Source organism: Gossypium raimondii, chromosome 8 (assembly GCF_025698545.1).
Source record: "Gossypium raimondii isolate GPD5lz chromosome 8, ASM2569854v1, whole genome shotgun sequence".
NCBI classification, from domain to species: Eukaryota; Viridiplantae; Streptophyta; class Magnoliopsida; order Malvales; family Malvaceae; genus Gossypium; species Gossypium raimondii.
Window position 1 is genome coordinate 7,750,159 of NC_068572.1, and position 10,747 is coordinate 7,760,905.

At 32.0% G+C, this 10,747-nt stretch overlaps 1 protein-coding gene across 2 annotated transcripts; it reads right to left on the reverse strand.

Moving 5' to 3' along the window:
- Positions 1 to 7,041: 7,041 nt before the first annotated feature.
- LOC105790630 (peptidyl-prolyl cis-trans isomerase FKBP20-2, chloroplastic) lies at positions 7,042 to 10,459 on the reverse strand. Of its 2 annotated transcripts, none has more exons than XM_012618334.2 (7): positions 10,315 to 10,459; positions 8,975 to 9,056; positions 8,677 to 8,891; positions 8,392 to 8,501; positions 7,948 to 8,056; positions 7,744 to 7,820; positions 7,042 to 7,336 (listed from the first exon to the last, which is right to left on the reverse strand). In XM_012618334.2, the coding sequence occupies exons 1-7, from the start codon at positions 10,361 to 10,363 to the stop codon at positions 7,217 to 7,219; spliced, it is 762 nt and encodes a 253-aa protein (XP_012473788.1). In that variant the 5' UTR covers positions 10,364 to 10,459; the 3' UTR covers positions 7,042 to 7,216. The 2 variants fall into 2 exon arrangements, with proteins under 2 accessions (XP_012473788.1, XP_012473787.1); XM_012618333.2 differs by having other exon boundaries at positions 8,677 to 8,897.
- Between the last annotated feature and the right edge of the window lie 288 nt (positions 10,460 to 10,747).

The following is a 10,747-nucleotide window of genomic DNA, read 5'->3' on the forward strand; positions in this document are numbered from 1 at the left end:
CATACCAATATGTAAGTTGATTATATAAACAAAGTATTAATCATAATATTTATATAAGTTAAACTTTGACCAAGACCATACAAAAGCCTATACATGCCATATAAACTATATTTAACGTTTCAAAAATTATCGAGATAAGCTAGATAGTGTGACTTGAGTGCTGATCTGATCACTCAACCTTTTGAAAATCTACAAAGACATTATATAATACAATTAAGCTTAATGAAGCTTAATAAGTTCGACGGGTTAAACAAAAGAGAATCTTATCGAACTAACTATAATAATTTAGTTATTAAAAAAAATCATCCATGATAATTCCCTTTCATTTACAACTTCAATTGATAAATACATCCAAATTCAAATCAATACAAAAATAAATAACATGTCTTTCAAATTTAATAAATAAATCACCTTATTGAGATTTCTCCATTCAAAGAACGACTTACGAATAAGAGTACATCATCAATAGAAGCTCATAAGAGTTGGTCCATCTAAATATGCCAACAGAAGCTCGAAAACTGAATAAAAGCTCGTAAGAGCTGAACAGAAGCTCGTAAGAGCTAATCCACCTAATTACGCCAAAAAAAAGTAAAACACGAGAGTTTGCAACAAATTTTGAACCCCGATTTACTTGGAAGTAATGTCGTTGTCTCCCTCCAATACCATCATACATCAAATTACGAATGTACTCAAATCCCGCGTTCAATTCAAACCAAATATCCAATTCAATATTATAATTCCAACAATAATTCATTTCTAACAATAGAATAAATGCACAATACCATTCATTAATTTATTCAAAATATTAAATTTTAACCGTGCGAACTTACTTGGACTAAATTGTAGTAATTGCAGAAGTTCAGGGACTATTCTACTATTTTTCTTTTTTCACGAGTATTTAGAATCTTGATCTAGAATATAAAATTACTCATTTATTAGCATTTATTTCATTTCCCATTTATTTTACAATTAATACCCTTTAATTTTTGAATTTACACAATTACCCCAAACTTTTGCAATTTTTATAATTTAATCCCTTAGTTTATTAATCTATCAAATTAACTTATTTTCTCAATAAATAATCTAGTCAAATATTCTAAGCCCTCATACAGCCCCTAATAAACCCAAAATTCACTATCAACCCTAATAATTTAACCTTTTCACAATTTAACCCTAAAATCAATATTTTACAAAATTCACTTTACAAAATCATCATACAACACAATCAAAGCTCTAAATCCATATTATTCATCAAAAAAATCTAGTATTTATCAATGGTAACTTCCAAAATTTTTAACAGAATCAAAAACGAAGGTACGAGTTAGCTGGACCTAATTGCAACGATATCAAAAATATGAAAATTAAAAGAAACGAGTAAGAATTGAACTCACATGAAGCAAAAATTGAAGGAAAAACTTAAATATTTCTCTCCTATGGCGGTTTAGGCCGAAAATTGAAGATGAATTGCATAGAAAACTTTAAAATTCAATTTGTTTGTTTTAATTTCATCAAAATTACCATTTTGCCATTCTATCACTTTATTTTATTATTTTCTCTTCATATGCCGCCTCATCACTTTATTTTAGGTATATTTATTACTTAAGTCCTTCTTTATTTATTAATCAATCCATTAATCAATCCATTATAATTAATTAGTAAGTTTTACACATTTTTTAATTTAGTCCTTTTAATTAATTAACTATCGAAACGTTAAAATTTTTCAACGAAACTTTAATACCACCTTAATGACACTCCGTAAATATTTATAAAAATATTTACAGCTCGTTTTATAGAAACAAGGTCTCGATACCTCACTTTCTAAAACCACTTGACCTAGGGTCTTACCACTCGAACCTAATAAATTTTTATAAAATATAAATTACCAATTCAAAAACATTTTTAAAACCATATTTGACTTGTAAATATTAACTAATAATATTTATGAACTTACTCTTCGAATTTAGTGGCCTCGAAACCACTGTTTCTAACACCACTGAAAAATCGGGCTATTAAAGACTATTGGCATTGAGACTAGCATTCCTGGGCGTCTTTCAGCCTTTGAGCAAAGAATGCTACAACACCCTGATGCTGAGATCACTTCTCAAGAAATAGCCATTCAACAACTTCAAGAAAATGTGCGTCGAGTTAAAGCCTTGAAGAATAATTTGTTGGTCAAACAACTACAGTAGATCTTTGGCAAAGTTATTGAACAAAAAGGGGTGGAGCTTAGAGATTGGAGTTAGTTTGTTTTCTTGTTTTCTATTATTGTTTTGGTTGTTTTTCTACAAACTTTATTACTATTATTATCTGGGGGTGCTTTTGATGAATTATAATTACTTTGGTGGTTATTTTGTGAAGCCTTATTCAAATTAACTTATTATAATATAATTCTAAGTGTAACAACCCATTTTTAGTGGTGTCAGAAACGGTGGTTTGGGAATCCCATTTTTGATATTCGAGTTCATAAATATTAAATATTTGTGATGTTAGTATAAAGTTTAATTAAATTTTGGTCTACTAATTTTGTTAATCGAATAGTTAATTAAGGTATAAGGACTAAATTGTAAAAGTGGTAAAAATTAATCGCTATGGATTTGTAATTAATTGAAGGACCAACTGAGCATTTGGACATTCCTTATTATGTCAAACGGTGGTGGTGTACAACTATTATCCACCAAAATTAGTTAAGTGAGATTAGTGTTAGTTAATTAAATGTTAATTATGTTAATTATAATAAATTATATATTAATCTTAGTATAAATAATAAAACAAAAACATCTACTTCATCCTCATTTTCACAAATCAAAAAGGAGGAAATAGGTTTTGGAGCATTTCAACTTTCGATCAAAAATTGAATAGGTAATTTGAGTCTGTTTCTTATAATATTTATGTTTTTGAGGTCCCGGAAGCTTGATTTAGCTAACTCGTGTACCAATGTATAAAATTGTTGAAGTTTTCAAAATTTGTTATTGATGAATACTTGATGAAATTGGTGTTAATTTGTTAGATTTTTTAAGCTTGGATATGAAAAAGGACTAGTTTGTAAAATTTAATTATTAATTTTTTAGCATATAGGCTAAAGTGCATAAATTTAAATATTGATGTTAAATTTATATAATTATGGATAATAAAGGACCGTAGAAGGATGAAATTGAGATCTGCTTTCAAATCGAGGCTCAAATTTGAAAGATATTGTAATTTTTATTTTAGGGAATAAAATGAAAAGTTTAGGAACATTTGAAAATGAAATTGAATTGACATATGCATATAATAGGATGTTATAAGGTAATTAGAATTGATAAATTGAAATGAATTATCGATAGTTTGGGATTTGAACCAATTAGAGAATAATTAAGAAAAGGCAAATTTGTGAATTAGTCCTCGATGTTTTATTTGTCGTTGTTTTTCCAGCTAAGTTTATATAAAACTTACTATGTTATTTGTTTTATGTTTGAATTATATTATAATGTCTATTAGTTTAGGGTAATTGTAATTTGATAATGTTGGCATCTAAAGGATTAAATCGTAAAGTACAAAAATATAGTTATTCTAAATAGATATAGATAAAATGTATTGAATGAATGTGAAATGGTTATATTATTGAATAATATGTATATTATGATATTACGATATTTGAAATGGTACGAAAACAGTAATAGCGCCTATGTGAACTTAGTAAACGATTAGGATATGAATGTCATGCCATCAGGGTCCAAATGGAAAAAGTAAATGGTTCAATCTAAAAGAATGAAAAAGGGTGTTTGATCAAGGATTAATACAATAGCTTGAGATCCAGCATATGTTACGAATTATCTGAAACTAGTGTTAGCAGTATTGAACGAAGCTCGTATGAGCAACCCTAGTCTGAAGCTAGTGTTAATAGCCCGATTATGACAGCTCGTGTGAGCAAATTATTCTCATGTATCCGAGTTCATTTGCTATAGTTTTTGGGCGAAACAGAAATGAAAACAGTAATTAAAATCGAAAATGCAATGATTGATCGTGGATTGGAAAATGTGATATTTATAAATTGAGCATAGTTTAATAGTATATGTTATGATATGAAATGGTTATATATATTATTTTGATATTATGGTTTGATATGCAAATGAACTAACATAGTGATTGTGTGATTGAATTGTACATAAAAGTATAAGGTTGCCAAAAGATGTCATGTTTGTACCAATGTGTTTCAATTGCTAAATTATTATAAATGTCAAGGTAAGTTAAGTAAATTTCATATGGACTTGCTAAGCATTCATTTTGCTTACCTTTTACTTTTCCTTGTAGATCATTAATTTGCAAAACCTGTCGATTAGATCAGCTTGAAGACCACACTATCCTACTATCTATTCGGTAGTCCTTGGACCATTTTAGACTCAATTTTTTGGCATGTACATAGGTGTTGCTTTATTAACTTAAAAATGTTAGTTTGGTTTGAAACTTTGGTTAATTCTTGATTTGAGCAAACTAATGTCAAGTTTTGTATATGTTTAATTTTGTAATTTTATGATTTTGTGTATGGCATTTTGAATAGCATAATTAAGCTTAATATGGTATGATTAAATATTGTTTTGAATGGTTTAAAAACATGATTGTATAAGTAATGTTTGAATAGGTCGAATTGGTATGAAATGGTGCCAACTTGAGGCGTATTGGATTTATTGATTTTGGAAATGGTTAAATGATTGTTATAGAATGTATTTTGGTTGATTTTGTATAGGAACAAAGGTGCAATTAGGCACCAAATGAGTTAATGTTGTTGATGGCTTGAATTAGGTATCAATGGGCCTATTTTATGCCAAAAGCATAGTTTAAGTCGCGATGTCAAGCAATAGTCATCGCAACGAGACCTAGACTCTGGGCCACAGCGTGATGAGGAACCCCATCGTCACAACAAGGCAAGTCAGTTTCGCGACGAGGAAACCCCTTACAGTGCAACATCGTTTTGAAATCTTAAAATTATTACAAATTGGTCCTTGTTCGATTCTGGACTAATTCTAGAGCATACTAGGCTCATATAAGACCCAAGAAAGGTTGAATATGGTGATTATGAACTGAAATGGTTATGATTGTATGATTTATGTTTAATTTGAGTTTTATTTGTTCATAGTTGCTCCGAAAACAACTGTAGCATCCTGTAACTCGAATCTAGCAATCGGGTCGAGGAAAGGTGTTACACTAAGTACCTTGATTATTAATGCAATTATTTTTTTCAAAAGCATTAATTGTTAATTTACTTGATTATATTAGTCGTTAAGACTATTTGGTTAGGAGAGTTTCTTAGGGGGACACATGTTTCATTTGTTGTATATGTTCTCCTATTATGGTTTTGTTTAAATGGGGAGATTGTTATGGTTGTTTTTGAGAAGTGCCCACTGGTGTCTGGTACTGCTCAGCTAAAAAACTTATCATACTTTTTGTGTTGACAAATTTTGGTAACAAAGTCCTCCGGCATTGATCTTTATTGATAATCCGTGCGTGTGCAAGCCCATCTATGATATCCAAACCTTTTATAGCAATATATCCTGAAGATTGGTTTAGATCGAACCAAGGAAATCGACTTCCCTACTTTGAAGAGATTGGTTGAATCGGGTAAACTTGAAAGCATATCTTGAAGATTTGAAGACTTGTGCTAGACTCATTAAAGAAATTCTAGTGTTGATTATCTTGTTGTTTTTATTAGGAAAATTGATTATAATTGATATAGTATGTTACTAAGTCTCGATTCCTTATATATTGAGGAGACTTGTATAGGTGATATACAAATTAGAGAGCACTTATTCTTGTTCATTGAGGAACACTTATTGTGACTGCATTGAGTGCAAAATCAAGAGTGCTACTTGATTTTTGTCTAAGTTTTTAGGGGAAAACATAGAGGAGAGTTTGTCTAGATCTTAGGTACAAAAAAGAGGTTCTAATATGGTGCGTGTTAATATATGTAATCACTTGTTGTACAAGATGCCAAGATAGTGATTTATCACTTTGGACAAGGCCTGGTAGATGTAGTGAAACCAAATTGTGTAAACATTTTAAGTGTTCATTGTTTTCCTACATTGCTCTAGGGGTGTTCAATCGGTTAACTGACCCGAACTACTATTAATCGAATTAACCGACCCTTTTAAACCCTTAATCGTTAACCAAACCAAAATTTTTGCAAAAAAATTTAATCGAACCGAACTTTTTCGGTTAATTCGGTCGGTTAACCGAATTACCGAAATTTATATGTTTTTTTGTTTTTTGGTTAAAACAAGTATAAAACATATCAAAAATTAACTAAATTTAATATATGTAAAATGTATAAAAAAATATAAATTTTCGATTAATTTGGTTAATTAACCATTTTTTAACCGAATTAACCGTTAACCGAACTTACAAAAAATTATTAACCGACCCCAACCAAATTAATTTGATTAATCAACCGATTAATCGAATTCAGTCTGTTAATCAAATTAATTCGGTTTACTTTAAATTTGCACACTACTTTGCTCATCACCAGTGCCTGACACAGGTGACAATGCTCTTAACCAGTGCCAAATCATCACCAATGCCTAGTTGTGCTTGCAAATATAATTTCAAATCTATCAATTTTAAATTGGATCCGCCTCAGATTCGGAGTGTTTGAGGGCCTGCCAGCTCTATTTTTTTTTTTTTTTATAATCATGGTAAATCTTATTATCAAAATAAATTCATTTTTATCTTTGCAATATTAAAGAGAGAGAGAAAAAAAGATAACAAAAAGTTTAACTCCAACTCCAAAAAATATTTAACAATAAAGTCATTTAAGCAAAATCTTTCAATAGAATAAAATATTTAAAATGACAGTTTATAATACAATGACTAAAACTTGTAATTAGGAAAACAAAGAACGTACATGATATGTGTTTTTTTTTCTTCGATAATTGAGGATGTGAATCAGGCCAATTCTCATTCCTCACAACATAATGTTGCTGCCGCTAAACTTTATAATTCAATTTTCACCGTAAAGTTACCCATATATTGATAATAATGGAGTCTCGATTCGAGGAAGTGCTGACCAGATTGTAATCCAAACAATTCAATGATATTCCCAAATGCATTCTTTTAGGTAATCTTCTTACTTAACACTAGAAACAAGCATGGGGATTAGTTCTTGTTAAGAAAAAATCATGATATATTACATAATAAACTTTTCAAAAGAGGCCTGTTTTAAGGACTTAAGATTTTTCCCAATCACTCAATTGCACACAACATCTGAATAAAAAGCTATGGTTCTCCTTTGACAGTTCTGTATGCTGAGTAATTCTATATCGAATACTTCGAACTGTTTCGAGCTGAAAAACGTTGAAGGTCCCACCTGCACAGGGAAGCATACTTTCCTATGAATCAAGATTAATCCAAATTGATTCAACCCAAAGCATAAAAGGGGATTTAAACACTGAAATGAACATTATACACATTAATTATTACAGTTTTCTCAACAGAGTTTTTCGGTCAGTCTTTGTTCTTCCCACTAATAAAAGGGAATTAAAACTCTCAAGAAGACCTCACTTTATTGAGCTTAATGAACATGTGATCCTAACATAATACAATAACCTATGTAGCTGACCCTGCATGCTAAGAAACGACTTCGTATGTTTTTTTCGTAAGCAATTGCTGTTTAATGTTCAGAAGCACAATTCAATAGGCAGAAGCATATTGAAGGAGTAATATCAGTACCCATCATGCTAAAATAAGCAGAAATAAGAAACAGGAATTACTAACCGGAGGTCCAAGCTCCGGAGGAATGATTATCCTTCTCTTCCCCCCTGGCCTCATGGCCCGAATTCCTTCCTCAAATCCTGCATGTATCATCTATTTCAATCATTTCTACATGCACATTTGGTTGTACAATTTTTTGTTTATATTTTGCAGGGGCAAACTGCCACTACCAGATAGTCATGAAGGTCAGATTCATAATCTATTCACCTGGAACCACTGCATTAGTTCCCATGCGGATTCTGGCAGGAGCACCTTGTAAATAGGTGCTATCAATGCGCCGACCAGACTCGTTATAACCAATATAATGAAAGGTGACCTGAAAACCATTTTATAGTTGGCAGGCATAAATGGATATAGCAGTAATAAACGAGGTAGTCGCAATAGTAAAATGTGCTTGATTAAAGTAGCCTAGGTGCAACAGCCAGAAAATATTTTAGAGAGAAGCCACTGTGGACTTGATCATGTTTTGCAGAAAGAAGAATGTTGAGACCAAAAGTATTCTATTTCTCTTAATGAAATGAGCCAATATACGTGACAAGATAATGATGTGCAGGTCGATAACAATCCCATCGTATGATGAAAATTTATTAAGGTATCCTAACACAAATAATGAAAAGGAAGAGATTGTTGAAAGACAATGAAAGAAAAAACCTGTTGACCAGCCTTTGGGCAATCACCTTTACCAACTTCATAATCCCGGTATATAAGCCCTGAATCACTCTTTCTGTAATCTTCTGAAGTTACAACCTTAACCTCAAAGCCTGAATCAAATGTTTAAAAACTAGAGGTGGTTAGAAATGATTTGCAAAACAAAAAAGAGAGAATAACAGATGCGGAAAGAATCTCAAACACCAGAAATGGATGAATATTTGAAGATGGAGTTCATCCTGCTAGATATTAAAAGTCAATTTGACTTCCTATCGTTGCAACACAAACCTTCTCTGATGAAATTTGGGAAGTCTTCGGGAGCGTTGTTCTCTTTCTGTCTCCGTTTATTCTGTTCTAGCAAGCGTTTTTCATCATACGGGTTCTTACTCTTGGTCTTTCCAGAAGAAGGCAAGGTTGGAGACAAGCCTGATGAGACTAAAACAAAAAGAAGAAACCTACGGCTCAAGTTTTCCTTCCTATGCAATACGCATCCACTCTGCAGACTGGCTCTAAACAAAATGCTAAGGGTAAGGACCTAAGCAATACTTAAAACATAGCAAAGAAAGAGATTATATAGCTGCCTCACCCATTGTCTTTTAATCTGTGACTCGAGCAGAAAATTGCAGTTTTCTTCCTTTGAGTGGAAACAATTCCTACCCTGGCATATGCTGAAATGTAATATGTCAAGAAGTACGAACAAGATATGCTAATATAAAAACAGTAAAGCATAGAAAACATCAGAGTTCATTGCTTGATTGAGAAAAGAAATTCTTGAAATATACAAGCATCTTAAGGCAAGAGTTGTCAAGATCCATTGTAGATAGATCAAAATAAACTGAAAGGCACCACCATTCAATTAGCTATCAAGAAGGTCACCCAATTATGCTCAAGTTTCTTCCAGATTGGAAAAGAGGGTTTCTGCGAAAGAGACTAGAGTCTCTTGGCAGTGTATCTGTCATCTCATCCCATGTCTGAATGGAGATTAGCGATCAAGGATTTATCAGCATGGAACAAAGCTTGCATATTGAGGAGCCTTTGGGCAGTTTACACACAAGGTGTCTACTTGGGTGGCACGGATACATTCTTATGTTTTAAAGGATAGAAGTATTCCACAGGTTTCGCCAACACAAAATGCTAGCTGGGGGGATAGCTATCATTTCCCTTCTCATTAAGCATCAGAATGGAGAAATAGTTTGGAGGGGCTCTTGGTAACACCTAATCTGTTGCTTTTACCTGGCAGGAGACCAGGCACAAACTAGACAAGGCTGCTTGTCACAGGTTAATTTGATTTCAGTTTCATATCCCCAGGCATGCCTTCCTTGCCATAATGGCGTTACTGGACTGTTTGCCATTCCAGCACTAATGCAGTGCTGTTCAATTTTGTTTCTGAAGTTGTTAGAGTCAGGCTTTATGGAATTAAGGAAAATTACTGGGGGGCCTTGATTAACAAGGTCACTAGTATCACTAGTAAATGAATAGATTCAATTATCAGAATCACTGCAGCACATAGTAAGCATATTCTAAATAAGTAAGAAATTTCTTCCAATAAACACGGTAATAATATGGAGTGAGCAGTCATCTTTAAATTAGGAAAAGACTGACAAAGATTAATCAAATACAGTGTTGTTTCCAGGCACGTTGAGTGGTTTAGTTATTATTATCAACATAAATACATATATATATATATATGTTCTTTCCAGAATCACCTCAAGGGTCAACTACTTTCCACTTAACTCGTCAACCCAAGTTCTTCTGAGTCCATTTGAAGGGGAGAAAGAACTAAGAAATTATTTAAAAGGTCAAAATAGAAAAACCCAGAAAAATGGAAAGCAAAAATCTTTTCCAAGAACAACATGAATAATTCCATCTTTCTCAGACATGTTTCTGTAGAGATAATGTAAATGTAAATGGATGTTAGGTACTTACAGAGAAACGATGGTTCAGACAGACGAGGAGTTGAGAGAATCATGGGCATGGCTTGTTTTCCGGGCTAAACTCGAGTAGCCGTTTTGCCCATAGCAGTCATGTTATCCTCAGTTGTGACTAAAATGTCAAATTATCAAATCAACCCCTGCAGTTTCTTAATATTTCTATTATCACCCCAAAAGGTTTATTATATGTTCGATTTAGTGTGTTTTCTTGTATTCATCCTTTTTCCACTATGAAATCGTTTTAACTTTTTAATCAATTGAATTTCCATCGTCATACCCACAAATTCTAATAATAAAAGGGTCTAAAATGGCTATTATAAAATATCTTATATATAATTAATAAAAAAAGCACAAAAGGGAGTTGTAAAAGATTAATAGCAGGAGAGCAAAAGAATCAACACAGGTGCTAATAGCATAACATTAAAACT